General features: G+C 37.3%; 1 protein-coding gene across 1 annotated transcript in view; it reads left to right on the top strand.

The window, feature by feature from the left end:
- The first annotated feature begins 920 nt into the window (after positions 1-920).
- INPP5F (inositol polyphosphate-5-phosphatase F) overlaps positions 921-16,216 on the top strand; it is a 37,494-nt gene continuing 22,198 nt past the window's right edge. Inside the window, exons 1-3 of the mRNA XM_034440271.2 lie at positions 921-1,283; positions 9,731-9,811; positions 15,962-16,098. Of these exons, the coding sequence (XP_034296162.2) occupies positions 1,187-1,283; positions 9,731-9,811; positions 15,962-16,098 (315 nt within the window). The 5' untranslated portion in view covers positions 921-1,186. The remainder of the gene's footprint in view (positions 1,284-9,730; positions 9,812-15,961; positions 16,099-16,216) is intronic.

Consider the following 16,216-nt stretch of genomic DNA (forward strand, 5'->3'; position numbering starts at 1 on the left):
TTGTGATGGTTGCAATGTCCTGGGCTCATGTGATCAGCTTTTGCGACCTTCTGATGAGCAAAGTCAATGGGGAAGCCAGATTCACTTAACAACCAGCTTATCAATTTACCAATTTAGCTACTGTGACAAGAAAGGTCGTAAAATGGGGCAAAGCTTACTTATGCCTCACTTAACAACATAAATTTTGGGCTCAATTATAATAAAGTCGATGACTACCTGCAGTAGTCGCTGGATTGACTTTTCCGACCTCACCCAAGTCAGCCCACCTACCTCACGGAGCTGATATTCTGAGGAAAAATAAAAGCAATGGAGCTCTACCTACGCGGCCTTAAGCTCCCCAAGGGAAGAGGGATACAGATAGTCCTCAACTTACCACAATCGAGCCCAAAATTTATGTTGTTAAGTGAGACATTTGTTAAGTGAGTTCGCTCTATTTCACGACTTTCCTCATCGCATTTGTTAAGTGAATCCCTGCAGTTCTTAAATTAGCAACACAGTTGTTAAGCGAATCTGATTTCCCCATTGACTTTTGCTTGTCAGAAGGTTGCGGAAGGGGATCACATGACTCCCGAACGCCACAACGGACATAAATATGAGTCAGCTGCCAAACGTCTGAATTTTGATCAGGTGCCCATGGGGATGGAGCAACGGTCGTAAGTGTGAAAAACGGTTATCCATCACTTAACCCCCCCCCTTGTAACTTTGAATGGTCACTAAATGAACTGTTGCAAGCAGAGAACTACCCTTAAGCCCCGCCTAACCAATCAACCAAGACACGGAAAAAGATCGATTTATTTTGTCCCCCGCCTCCCCTCTCCGTCCGAATTCTCTTCACGTGAAGCCGCTCGGCGAGTAAGACGGCGCTCTCTCTTTAAACGGAAAAAAAAAGGAGGGGGGAGGGAAAGGGAAGGTCACGTGTCCACCGGTATGCGCGCGCCGGAACCCGTCCGGCCGGAGGAGAACCAACAAGCTCGGCGGCGGCGGCGGCGGCGGTGGGTGTCGCGCGCGTCTCCGCGGCTCTTCCCGGAATAGCCGCCCTTTAAAGAGGGCTGGGTCGTGCCCGGTTTCGGCGGCGGGGGAGGTCTGGTTGGGTTTGGCTGCCGTTTCTCCGGCAGCGGCTTGCCTGAGCGCGGCGGTCGTTGTCTTGCCTTGCCTTTGCTTCCTGCCTTCCATTGGCTGCCCCGCCATGGAGCTTTTCCAAGCCAAGGATCACTACATCTTGCAACAGGAGAACCGGTCGCTCTGGTGTAGCCGCGTCGACGGCAGCCTTCAGCTCCGAGCCGGTGAGTCCGTGGGCAGACGGGGGCCCGGACCGAGCCACCCCGCTGGGCGAAAGGGGCGGGGAGTGGCAGCGGCAACAAGAACTCTTTACCGGGAGGCAAACCTGGCATCGGCGGGACTTTGCCGGCTCGAACAAGGGGAAGAGAGGTCGGGGTGGCTACGGGATAGCTGGGAGGAGGAAGGGCATCTGTTGAGGGGCGTCCGGAGGGAGGGAGGGCGGTTGATCCACTGGGCGAAGGAGTGCAGGGTGACTCACCTGGAAGTGTCCCGTGTTACCTGAGGGAGGAGAGGGAGCGGGGAGCCTGGTGACAAGTGCAACACCTGCAAATAGAGGAGGGGGAAAGTCCTCTCTGCTTCTCCTGAAGTGGAGAAATGACCACATACAGGGATGTTCAGGGGAGGCCATGTTCGGTCCGAAGGTTTTTTTTTTTTTTAATTCCTGAAGTCCAGGTAGTCCTCAATTTACGATCACAGTTGAGCCCAAAATTTATGTTGCCGAGTAAGACATTTGTTAGGTGAGTTTTTACCCCATTTTATGACCTTTCTTGCCACATTTGTTAAACGGATTGCTGCAGTTGTTGAATTTGTAACCCAGTTTGTTAAGTGAGTCTGGTTTTCCCCATTGACTTGGCTTGTTAGAAGGTCGCAGAAGGTGGTCACATGATCCCGGGACACTGCAACGGTCATAATTATGAGTCAGTTGTCAAGCGTTCAGATGACCATGGGGATGCTGCAATGGTCATAAGTGCGAAAAATGGTCGTAGGTTACTTTTTTCAGTGCCATTGTAACTTTGAACGGTCACTAAACGAACTGTTGTAAATCGAGGACTACCTGTACTTTACAGAGTAAACCAGTAAAGGGCCTTGGGATACATTGGATCTTGCGGAAGCTGTGGCAGTTTAATCCTTCCCTAATACCTTCTTTCAGGATGGTAACATTTGTCCCATCCTATCCTGCCTTTTTCTACTGTGGGCTGTGGATTTCCTGTGCAAATATCTCTGCGCTTGTTGAATTTGACATTTAAGAGAGTTAAAGGAAGTGGGTTCTGGGGTTTACTGTGGATATATCCAACGGCCTGTTCGAAATATTGGTATATGGCCTTTTTCTTCTTCTTCTTCCTGTTTTAGTGCTTGAATTGTAACAGGTTATTTCAGCAACGGGATTAAAGTTGAGACCTGGTTTAATGGATGTAATGTTACATCAAATGGTTTGGCTTAGCGATAATCAGTTCGATATATGCGTAAGAGATTTTGCACGCCATTTGAAAAAGATCTGGGGGTGGGGGCTATGCTTGTAGCAGTGATAAAGTGCTATCCACCTGTCTTTGGGATGATAGTATGCTGTACCATCATAGAATTAGTTTCCACTGCTAAATTGCTAATTCTGCATACTTCCTTTTATTGCCATATGGTAGCGTGCTGTTTGTGTAACTGTAGTGTGTCACTGTAAGCAATGTAAGTAAAATCCTCTTTTTCTTGACATCATCAGCAGATGGGAATCCATCTATCAATCAGACTGATGTGAAAATGAGTTTTGAAAGATGGCTGATCCACGTTTTCTTCCTATGTAGGTCAAAGCAGGAGTGAAACCTGGGGGAGATGCCTAGTAAAACAGAAGAACCAGTTCTCTCAAAATCCAGCAGCTCTCTCCTGTGATGATCAGCTCTGCTGCTTTAGTTAGAGCTGCCCAGCTTTTTGAAGGCCTGGGGTTTTTGAAAGAGTAATCACTTTTCATTTGCTTCCCAACTTCCCCCACTGCTGATCAGCTATTGGCAGGCTGGTGGGTGAGGGAACCTACTGGATTTTTAAATAGGTGTCTCTCTCACTTTATCACACATCTTCTCTGTATAATGATATATGGGGATGACTTTGGGAGGCAGAGCCAAGATATGCTGCCTAGGGAATGGTTAGATAAGAGACAGCATAGTCTATAGATGTATAATGGGCAGGGTGAGAAACTGAGAAGAATCCCTCCCTAATTTCTTGGGTTGTAAAGGAGAGTGGCAGAATTGCATAATAAAGTAGAATTAGCTCATCTGATCATGTTTTCTTTGTGGTCTACTGGTAAGGCTGACATCAGCTGTGGTTGATCAGCTGTGGTTCTCCCCGCCCACTGGCCAGATTGGGGTATTACCGTATAAAATGGGAGAGGGTGCCCCACTGCACTTCCTTCATTGTTTTGATCAGCTCTTTTGCAGACTTCTTTACACAACAGATTTAGTGCTCAGCCATTGGTAAGCTGACAAAGCCAGAAGAGTTAGCCTACTTACAGTCATACAGAGAATAAAATTAAGTGTTGGTGAGGAGTATGAAGTTCTAAAAATATGTTCATTTAGGAGAATTATGGTGATTTTAGTATATTAATAGCAAGATCCTTTGTAGAATAAGAGGAAAGTATGCTCCTGGAAAATGATGTAGCCACATAGTTTATTATTCTACTTTAGGGATGAAGTTGGTTAGAGAAGGTTGATAAAGAAATTGGGGTACTTGACACATAGTAAAATGGCAAGATAAAGTCTTCAGATAAGCCTTGAATGGATTATTTCATTTTTCATGGTTTTTTTAAAGGTTCTCAACATACAAGTATACAGTTGTGTTTTTTTAACCTTTTATCTCTGTTATAATTCAGATAGGTGAGACCTACCAGTCTCATGATTTGAAGAAGTGCCAATAATGGATTGCTGATATGCCATACAAAGAGCTCTTGACAGTAGCTTTGCTGCTCTTTTTCTGACATTGTTCCAAGCTGGTTTCTGAACATTTTAAGAAGAATCATAGCTATATTGTCTGTGACAGGAGATTTGACTAAGCATTGAATTCCTGCTGATTGAGCAGAGTCATGAGTAAGAGAGTGAAACACATATTGAAATGACAATATGCTCGTTTTTTATTATCCTTGTCTGAAGATATTTTTTGATTCAATGACAATCTGAATGACAATCTGTTCACATTTTCTATTTTTGAGTTTAGAGTTTGTGTTAATGAAGTAACCAGAATGAAAGCTAAAATGGTTGGTTTGTTTATTTGTGGCATTATGTAGCAAAGTTTGCTTTCTTGGCTTTTTCAAACTGTGTAAGCAGTTTAACAACTATGGCCAAATTTGCCAGTTATATACAAGTAATCCTAGACTTTCATGACCGTTGCAGCATCCCCATGGTCATGTAATCAAAATTTGGATGCTTGACAACTGGTTCATATTTATGACAGTTGCAGTCTCCTGAGATCAGCTTTTGCGACCTTCTGACAAGCAAAGTCAATGGTGAAGCCATTCACTTAACCGTGTTAGTAATTTAACAACTACAATGATTCATTTAACAACTGTGGCAAGAAAGGTCATAAAATGGGGCAAAACTCACTTAAAATTGTCTCAGCAACATAAATTTTGGGCTCAGTTGTGGTGGCAAGTCAAGGCTTACTGTAATTTATCCACAACAATTTTAATTTGATGTATTTGGGGTGTATATTTTTATTCTTTTTTTCCAGGTTTGTCTAATTAAATTTGTGACTAAAGAAAGAATTCCTAATACTGTAGATACTCAAACATTCCTTGGTAATAAGTTATTGGAAAAAGTATTTCTTGAAGGTAAATATTGGAAAATCACGGTCAAATTAATGCATTTGCTAGAATTTTAAACATACTTTGAAGATTGAGTTTTGAAATTTAAGAACTACATTGCCATTTTCTTTGAAGAAAATACAGCATTAGGAAGTTTCGTTGGTCTTCTCTGATGCCTGGAAGGATTTTCCTTGATACTATACTGATTTTGGAGATACTTGAAAAGCAGCAGAACCTTCTGATGTATTCTTTCCAGTGTGGATAAAAATCAATGATTTTTTTTAAAAAATAAAAAAAATCAGATTTTTAAAATTTAAATTGGATTTTTTTTATTTTTATCAAGTTTATTTTAATAAAATGCTTTTGGAGTAAAAACCTAAAGAATTTCAAATTGCATAGGGATCCTCTTTCCCCTTGGTTTCATTTGGAATCCCTTGGATTGTCATTTTTAAGAGGTGTTTGAAAATGTGGAAAGCTATTTACATTGAAACAGATAATTTCTGTAATTACTTGCCTTTTGTGTTTCTGCTTTCAAGTCAGTCTTGACTACTGAGAACTATATGGACAAATCCATATATGGACACTTTTTTCAGCAATCTTTTCAGAGGTGGTAACTGACCTGAAATTGTCCAGTTGGCTTAGTGCCTAGGTCGTAGTCTTCGTCCAGTTGGCTTAGTGCCTAGGCAAGACTAGAACTCATAGTCTTCCAGTTTCTAGCTCTATGTCTTTAACCTTAACTTCAAAGTAGCTTTCAATTTGCTAGTGGTTGAAATTAAATCAGATTCCATTTCTCCCTACTTTTGGAATGTGTCTCTTTGACTATTGACCGTGACCCATAATTTGAAAAAAAATGTGTATTCCTGCCATAGGGTATCATGCTGTGGCCAGTTTATTTTATATTCATGAAGTGAAACATTTAAAACTAGATGATTATGAGTTCTCTTGCTGTGATTCCCATTTATCACATACAACTGTAACTTCTGTGTTCTCTATCAATCATTTCTTTGCCAAATGTCTAAGACTATATCCAATCAACAATTTTTATGTTACACGTAGTTTGGTCTGAAACATATTGACATTTGTACCTTGTCCTTCCGATGGTTCTTTTGGTTTTACCTTAAAATAAGCTATGGTAGTTTATTTGAACTGTGTATGGTAAAAGCTGTAAAGAAAGAAGGTACAGTGCTCTGTAACTGTGTAAGGCTACCTTTGTAATTAAGTTTAAGTTTAAGTCTGTGTTAAGTGGATTGTTTAAATGAATTTTCAGAGCTATTTTTGTGCATTTACTTTTGTTGGAAATTCTTTTTCTAGATTGAACAATTATACTTCTTTTATCATGTAGTTTACTCCTGGGCTTTGAATTAAGTAAAAATATCTTTGTTAATCTTAGTCAACTTTAGTCATATGTGTCAAAAGAGCAACTTGTAGAAATTTCTTATAAGGAATCTTAAAATCTGAACATAAAGGGAATCCTTTTTTATGATTCACATTTCAAAGTAGTGAATATTAGGTACCCATTTTCCTCTTCCTAAAAATTTCTTGTCTCTGTTGTATCTCCCCACGGGTTTTGTGGACACACTTCAACAGAATTAAAGATCAGCAAGGAACTCAACAAAATCTTTCATCCTGTCCTCATAGTATAATGATAAAATTTGTGTTTGACCTACAACTCTTTGATGGCCTCAGAATTGGCTGAATGACAGTTCTTATAAACGGTTCTGCATTAGCTGAATAGCAATGAATAGGTGCTTAGGGTTCTTTTCTTTGTTGTTCAACATTTGTATTTCAGTCATTTATATGCCTTCTGACTCCCAGCAACTCTAAGAGATTTACAAATAGTTTAAAATATTTTTTAAAAAATAAGAGTACAAAAATACAAACAAGACGGCAAAGAAAATTAACCTGGATGGGAACAAGGGAAAGGATGAAAGGAAGCATAAATTATCCTTACCAATAGCTGGGTGAAGAGCCTTGTCTTCAAAATATCACTGGGTGGGGGATTTTTGAATCCTGAGGTGAACCTCCTTCCAGAAGGCAGGTGCTGCTGCAGAGAATGTCTTCCTGGGTCCCAAAAGATGGTATTGTTTAATTGTTGGAACCCAAAATGTGCCAGCCCTGCTGGATTGAACTTGCCAAGCAGATATATGGAAGATTGATGGTCCCTCAAGTAACCAAGTTCTTTGCCATGTTAGGCTTTAGAGGAATGACCAGCTCCTTGAATTCACATAGAAGCAAAGTGGCAACCAAAGCAGGTGTCACATTTAAACCATTAAAAGAAAAGGGAAGGTTGGACACTGGTTAATAGATATTGAAGACTAATTTATTGGATTTAATGGTGGGCTCTTGAGAAATATACCACCACCTCTTTTAAGACTAGGGCACTGCCCCTTCTGTCAGAGAGGCTGCTATCATGACCCAGAAAGCAGCTGGATCAGTGAACAAATGACAGTATAGGGAGCCATGTCCATTTTCTCAGGAGTTACCATCATAAACCTATCCCAGATCACACTACTAGACTGTACTTCAGGCACTCTGGCCTGACACAATCAGAGTCCAAGGCTGAGTGAATCTGAGTGATTTTATCTTACAGCCAGCAGAATAATCTAAAAAAAAATGCTTCAGATGTTCTGGATGGGGCCCTCCTTACCCAGTAGGACTGGGTTATCAGCAGATGCAATAAGAGTGGAGAAATACTGACATTTTGCCACACACGCACCGTGAAAACATTCTGTTAATTACTAGAAGTCAGCATGGATAGGAAAATAATAATTCTTGACAATTTTTTTGCTTTCTGATAATTTCCTTAGTTAGTTGTAAGAATTGATTTTAAAGCATTTGATAATGTGCATCATATGTTTCGATTAGCAAGTTAGTTAAAGATGGACTGCATGATATGAGAATTAAGAGGATATATAACTGAGATGAAAATTATGCTCAAAGAAAGATTTCTTTAAACTGGAGCAAAATATTGAGATACCACAGGGTTTAGCTTGCTATCCCCAGTCTTTAATATTTTTATTAATATTTTTAAGGGAAGGGAATGCGTTTTCAAGTTTCACAAAACTTTGGATGGAAAACAAATTCAAAATACTTTTGAGAAGTTAGAGAAATGGTATAAACAACAGAATAAAAATAACAGAGGCAACCAAAGTTCTTCACTTAGGAAATTATGCATAAGAAAGGGTTTGGAAATATGTGGTTCATTAATACTGCTTGTGAAAAAATGGGAATATTAGTTGATTACAAACTGAATATGTGTCAGCAGGATGATGTGGCTATAAAATAATCAAGTGCACTTTTTGGCTTTTTTTTTTTTTTTAAATTTGATTTATATGCCGCCCTTCTCCGGAGACTCAGGGCGGCTTACAGTGCATTCAGCAATAGCCTTCATACTTTTGTATATTTATACAAAGTCAGCTTATTGCCCCCACAAACTGGGTCCTCATTTAACCTACCTTAGAAAGGATGGAAGGCTGAGTCAACCTTGAGCCTTGGAGAGATTCGAACCAGCAGTAAATTGCAGGCAGCTGTGTTAATAACAGGGTGCTTTAAACCACTGTAGTACCAAGGCCCTTGCTTTATCAACAGGAGCACTATTTCCAAACAGCTCAATTTTATTCCAATTTGGACAGACCTCATCATGAGCACTGTGTTCAGTTGTGGGGAGCATACTTGAAAAATTAGGAGAACTTGAAACAAGTTCAGAAAAAGACAATGAAGATGATCAGGGGATTAGTAATTAGGTCCTATAGAATGAAATGGAAGAATGTTTAGCTTTGAAACAAAGGAACGATGGAAAGATAGCACTCCTCGGGTATTTGAATAACATGGAAAAATGGATTTAAATTATGAAAAGGCATTGAATGTAGGTAAGAGAAGTTTGACAGTAGAGCCAATTACCTGGAGAGGTAGTTGGCTCCCTGTCACTGGAGGGGTTCAAGCAGAGGTTAAAGAGTTTTATAGACATCTGTCTGTGATGTTGGATTTCTGTAGTGGGCAGGATGTTAAATTTGATGGCATCATTCATCTCTATAATTCAGTAATTCTCAAGAGCAGCTGGTAATAACTATTGATTTTATTTAGTTCTCTGAAGTGCTGTTTTTCTTGGTTCCCAATAAAATGCACTTTTATTTCTAGAGTTTGGGCATCAATGGTTTTAAAGAATATTTAATTAAAACTAAAAAAGTATAGTGATAAAAATTAGGGGAAACTTTGCGAATTGAGTATTGTTTCATCATGTATTGAGTTCCTTGGAGCCACCTGAAGGAAGAATTCAGAACTCAGAATCACCCACTTATATGATTTCTGCTAGCAATATTAAACATGTTAGGTGGTAAGAACAGGCAATAAAAACATTGGCAGAACTTTTATAGACAATCTAAAACTTGTTGGTTCTCCAGGTATCTTATTTTGTTTAATATTTTGTAGAAATTGTTGAGTTCCATTTTCTTTATTCTGAAGAAGGCGGCCCAGCCACGAAACAGTACTATGTACATTTCCTCATAACAGAATTAGGAAATAATGAATATATTTTCTTATTATGAAATTGAACTTTCCAAGGAGTTAATCCTACTTTGATTAAGAACCACTATCTTGTTGATAAAGGGATTTGGAAGCTTTTGAATTGGTCTTCCTAAGGTTTTGGCTGGGGAAAAAAAATCAAACTTAATTTTAGTCAGAGTATTTCCGGTAGATCAAGAAATATATATTTTCTTAAAAGGAATTGTTCTTAACTAGATGGAGTAATATGTACCTTGCATGTTTACACGATCATCTTGCCTAGTAGAAACCCAGTTTTTCCAGATAAATAATAAAACAAGAAATATGTATTTGAATTATATGGATAAAACAGTTTATCTTTACGTGTCTAACTCACCTCCTCTTCCTCTGCAGCTACTGATCTTCTTTTGGCTTGGAATCCAATTTGTCTGGGTTTGATTGAAGGAATTATTGGCAAAATTCAGCTTCATACAGGTATGGACAATAAAATCTTTCTATATCCTGAAGAAATAGTTAAAATAATGCTCAGTTTGTTACGCCTATTGGGTTAGGAACCTCCACTCTAAAATTACCTATGACTGACAAAATATATCTGATCTTTGCCAATGCTTCTATCAATGTAATGTGTCACTTTTTTGTTGAATTAATAAAGAATTGGAAAGCAAATGGCTTTCATATCATATGAAAAACTATGAAAAATCATAGTTCTTGATGAATTGTGTTTTTGTGATTTATCAAATGACATTAGGAAAGAAAAATATACATATATGAATGAAATATATACACATTCACAAAAGTACTATGGAAGATTGAAATGGTTTAAGTTCAGCCATTAGTAATTTATGTGTAATGTATTAGTAATATGTGGCTGTAAAATATTAATGAGAATTCTTATAACTGTAAATTTAGTTTGGAATTATAAATAAAACTGCTGAATTGAAAATTCTGGAAGAAACATGGGAATATCACCAATATTATATGAAAAGGCAGCTTTTCGAAGAGCCGAGGCTCTATAAAGCATTTAAAAGAGATGCCTTACAAAGTGTGAGTATAGTACTGCCTTACAAAGTGTGAGTATAGTATAATTTTCTTGAGAGCTTTATAGCTTTGAAGGGTGTTTCTGGATTTCTGCTCTGTGTTTACATACACATTCCTTGCTAGTAATCACATCAGAAGTGCCTAGGTATGCACATACATGCAGAGGTGCTTTGGGGACAACTTTTGAAACTCTTGTATGATACTCCAAAGGATAACAATTGCTTTTATGCTCTGAAGAAAGGTGCTTCATTTGTGCTAGCATGCTTTATGTATCACTTTTTCCTCCAAATGGTTTGCACAATCTTAGTTACTACAATTTATTAAAGATTTCCTTCTCTTAAGTGGTTTCATGTGTTTTATGTTACTGTAAAAGCTAAATGAGATGTCTATGGTAGTGGCCCCTAACCTTTTGGCACCAGGGACTGGTTCCGTGGAATGAGGTTTTCCTGCTGACTGGAGGGTATGTGGTTTCGCATGCTGCCTGCATCCCACGGATGGGGCTTCACTTGTTTGTGCGACCGGGTCTCTGGCATTCCGTGGACCAGGGCCAGTCTACGAACCGAGGGTTTGGGACCCCTGGTCTGAGGAGATTCTCAATCATTCACATCATGTCCCAAAGATGCTTATTTTTACTCAAAAGGCAACTGAAAAGAAAGTCCAGTTGCCTTGGTGGTGGTGGGAGTATCTTTGGGAGCTAGGCAAGTTTGTTCTTCACTAAGGAAATAACGTTGGACGTACTGCTGAAAAAGAGAGATAATAGTACTGTATGCACAATTTAAATATTTCAAAAGTAAAATCAGCTTGTTTTAGATTCTCTTGGCTTGTCCTCTGGCTTTCTTTACTTCGTTTTTAAATAATACTTAGACAAGCAATATCTTTTGTGAATCGGTTTGTGATGATTATTACAGATGGGTTAATACAATTATTTCTCACAAACCAAATTGAGGCATAAAATTCAAGCTAATCTCAAATAAAAAATGGTCTACACATTTTACTTTCATTTGTCTGGCTTGTTCCAGTATTTTGAAAGAAAGATAGTTATGAGAAACTACAATATGCTATATTTGTCATAATATACTCCTTAAAGTTTATTTTTTTAGCATCAGCAAGCTAGATTTTATTCTAGAACCTGAAACCTGTATATAGGTTTTATAGTTTGCATTTTATATCCATAAAGTACTGATTACTAATATTGATGCTATGTGGAAATAAGTTTAAATGAAATCTGAATGTTGATGTCTCATGTGTAGCATTTTACAAAGGTATGAACTTGTGAACAAGCTTTCATTGATAATTGGCTTCAGTACCTCCTTTTTCCTGTTAGACAGCTATAAGGAAAGTAAGTATAGTGGAGTGTACCTAGAGAAGCAATACAGAATTTTAAGATACTCCCCCCCCCCTTTTGGGAGTGTTTGTGTGAGGCAATTTCTCCCCGCCCCTCACAATCTAGTCCAATTTTTCTGCTGTATCCTGCAAAAACCTAATGGGAATGTAACTCTTTTTAGAGATAATAGAGCCTGTTTCAGAAAATGCAACAGGGAGCTACTATTGACTGTTTTTGTAAGTCTATTTTGCAGAGATAGCTTAGTTCTCTGTGGCCTTAAACTGAGCAAGCTGTACTTTGTGAACGTTTCCTCTGCCAGTTATGGGTGGAAAATCTATCCCAGTTGTTTCTTCATCCTCTTTCTGAAAAAAACTAAGAGGATAGTGTTACTTCCTTTAGAATTTTAGAAAAGCAAAGAATTGCTGCTGCTATTTTTTTTATAAGTTCTCGTTCATAAGAAAAAAATTAAAGGAAGAAAGGAAACTTTATTTTTAGATAAGTATGTTTATTGTAGCAAAGAAGTTTGTTGCGTAAGGATCAGTCAGAATCCCCAGGAATTCCTGCCAATGGAAAAGTAGGACTGTAGTTGAGGATAGCATTGGGTACTTTGCAAAGGAAGAATGGTGTTACACACTATTTTATAGGAAGTATATGAGAATTCTATGGGATAATCTAAAATATTCCTTGATATTTTAAAGATTTATTAAGGAAATGTAATTGAGAGTTTGAAGCTCTTTCTAGCAGCAGAAATGGAATTTTGTAAAGTCATTATGTGTATATGGTTTTGAACAGTTCCTCAGAAATTTCAGTTTACAGCATGTTTTGCTGTAAAAGCAAGTATTCAACTGAAAGAGAGACTGTTTTTCAAATAATTTACCTTCAAAATCAAATAAAAATTAAATACTTTACAAGTACAGTAACATAGTCACATATTTTTGAATATATGAAGTTTTGAATATTTTAAATATAGTAAATTTATTTATAATGAATAAATAATAATCTGAGTACTATCGTATTCGAAATCTGTTTGAACAAATTACTTCTGAAAATATATTCATATCTGTTTTTCCCTTCCTTTCTGGAAGCAGATTAGTAGAAGGGACTGCATTGTGATTGGATACAAAGAGTATTTAGTAGGAACATTAGAGATAAAAAGGGTTTTCATTTTTTTTTTGGCAGCAAAATTGTTTTCTAGATGCTGCAGATAAAATACAAAAACCAATTGTCAACACTGTCGTTGAACTGTGTATATAAACAATTGTAGCATTAGTAACAGCTTGCTTCATCTTGCCTGTTATGGGGTTTGCTCCTATCTTTGAAAGATGGGCATGTATTCTGGCTATTAGTCAAAACAAGAGAAATATCCACTATGTTTTGAGGTGGGTGGAGCCGTAATTTTTTTTGCTTGTTTCTTCCTGGTTGTAAATACTACTTTCTCCCAGACCCAGCATCATCCATGATTATGAGGAATACCTTCACTTACATTTGAATGAATGCAATAAAACAAGGTCTAAAACAGAAGAAACAGGAGGAATGCTTGAAGAAGATCTCATAAATGGTTCCATTGTTCTTTTAAGATCTTCAGATACTTGAGGGAAGGCCTGAACAAAGTGCTCAATGGGATACAGCAGATAGATTAGTAGACTTGTTTTAATGTAACTTATGCCATTCAGCTGGATCTTTCTTTTATTTGTGCAATGACCTATTTTTGTTAAAAAAAATCTTGCTTATGCTTTGTAATATGTTTTTAATCAGATAAGCAGAGTTGCCCAGTAGAAAATTAGATATTTTCTTTATCCTCAAGAAAAAATAATTTAACATGGACTTCTCAAAATAGGCAAGTAAATAATAAAAAAAGGACCAAAAATCCTTTGAAATACCTATGTATAAATCTGGTTTTCTGTCTCCAAATGAAAACTTGGAGATTTTACCATTCCAATAAATCTCTGTGTATGGCCATGTAGGTGTAGACACAAACACACATGACCTGAAACCCTACTCCAGAAGAAAACAGGGCCAGAACAACAGCAAACTGGAATGGATATTTACTCATCAAAATATTGCCTATAAAAATGAAATGATAAAAGTCATTGATCTTTCTTCCTCTTGCCAAATATAACATTTCTCTCATACAAACCACTGTCATAAAGGAAAACATGTATAGAAACACCTCATCTTTTCTTCTTCAGCTGAAATTAGTTATGAAACAACATTACATAAATGGAAGTCTGTTTGCATGATTGCATTTTCTTCACCTCACAGGAACTGCAAAGAATATTCTTCTCCCAATCCCAACAGCAAATTTGAGAACATATAGGCTGGTTGATAGATTGTGATGTCATAAGGCATTTGTAAATGCAACACTTGGGGAATCTATTTCTTTTGTGGATGGAAGGGTTCTTTTCATTTGTGGAAGACCCTGAGATTAAGTTGCTTCCTTTTGAAAGATGTGATGGAACTATTTTTCACCAATTCCCTATTCAGCCCCCTGCCATTTTCCATTTTTTTTTTTGAAACAGCTTGTCACAGGCTATAAGAAGCTTAAAGGGCAAGGGGGAATTACTCTTCCTGTAGATTTTTTTTCTTTTGCTGTTAGAGCATCTCTTAAATGGAGTTGTACAACTGTAACTATGGATATACGCTGTTTGAGATTTTTAAATCTTATTTAACTCAGCATTGAAACAAACAAATACATTCAGCTACTAAAATAAAGCCACTATTGATGCTGACCATGACAAACTAATATTAGCATAAAAATTATCTTTTAGTAACAGTGTATTTTACTGTTCAATGAATGAAGTTGTAATTACACGAGTTATCTATTCTGATTCTGATTCTGGTTTTGGGCTGTATTACAATGATAGTATGCTACCAGGGCCGGATTTTCCTATAGGCTAACTAGGCTTCAGCCTAGGGCCTCAAGATCAAGAGGGGGCCTCAAGATCAAGAGGGGCCTACATTCAAATTGTTAGCAAAATTAAAATTACACTTTCACTATAGGTGAAAGGGCCTCATAAGTGGAATAGCCTAGGGCCTCTTTTCATCTAAATCCGGCCCTGTATGCTACAGTATCACTCCCTTTTAAAATATTTGAAAAAAAGTAAACTGGAAGTATTTAATTTTGAATCTTCAGAACAAGTTTAATGCTTATTGGCATGCATTGTCATTGAATGTTATATAGTCTTCATAAGGACTGAAAAACATGTTGCCTTTTTCTACAAAAATCATCAAAATATGTTTTTGTTATTGTATCCTTTGATTCAGTGGAATATTCAAGATAAGTAACAGTGATTAAGATGCAGACCATACACTAAAACATAACTGGAATCGGCAATAACAGATATAGCAAAAGGGCTATAGATAATGTTAGTCAGATGTGGCTCTCTTGAGAGTGTATGCTGTGGCCTGGATATTATGCAGTAACTCTGATTTTACATTTCAATTTAAAAAATCCCCCTACCTGGTGAATAGGTTGCTATTTATTGGATTTAAATCCCATTTTTGGGGGAGCTCAAATCAGTGCTATATATGGTCTCTTTCCCCATTTTATCATAGCCTGGGTTAAGAATGATTGGTCCAAAGCTCCCCAATAAGCAACATGGCTCCATAGGATTCACAGTCTAACATATTAACCTGATTAATAAGTTATCTAATAGCATTGTAAACCAGATTCTATATGCAGTGTTAGCATGGTTAGGCAAGTGTCAGGGCACAAGAAGAATAATTAGGATGAACTTAAATTAAAATTGAAAAACATAAACATTTTTTTTAAAAAAGCCTATTATTTGGTTATGGTAGTGTACTCTTTCTGCAAATAAAATGTTTTATTTTTTATTTTAACCACCATGTTCATTATTAGAAAAATACCAAAAATCAAATCTGTTTTAGGAAGGGACAGATACTGGTTTGTTCTAGTGAAAGAAAAATATTCCTCTCTCTTTCTGCAAATAAAATGTTTTATTTTTTATTTTAACCACCATGTTCATTATTAGAAAAATACCAAAAATCAAATCTGTCTTAGGAAGGGACAGATACTGGATTGTTCTAGTGAAAGAAAAATGTTCCCCCCCTTTCCCAATTTTTCCATCTCGGGGGTTCTGTAACCCTAATTCCCTACTGAGAAGAGGCTTTTCCTCTTAAGTGTTAGGCTGTAATTTTGTCAGCCTGATGAAGAGAATATATAAATTGAAAGGTTGCTATTCATGTGGTTAAAATTACAATTGAAACTTCTCTTTCCAAACTTAGATTTGTATTTCTTACAGATTTGCCTTGGTGGTTGCTTCTAATTCGCCAAAAAGTAGTTGTTGGCAAGCTTCCAGGAGATCATGATGTATGTAAAATTACGAAAATTGTCGCAATACCACTTTCTGAAGCAGAACCTCAGGATCTGGACTTGGAGGTAAGATGGAATCCCAGCAATTCATAAAAGGAGTGTTCCAGCCAACTTAATATGATTGGAATGATATTTAAGTGGAAATGCAAGTTACATGATCAAATCAGGTAGTCATGCTGAATAA

This window comes from Pantherophis guttatus, chromosome 6 (genome assembly GCF_059756535.1).
Source record: "Pantherophis guttatus breed Tessera chromosome 6, ASM5975653v1, whole genome shotgun sequence".
NCBI lineage: Eukaryota > Metazoa > Chordata > Lepidosauria > Squamata > Colubridae > Pantherophis > Pantherophis guttatus.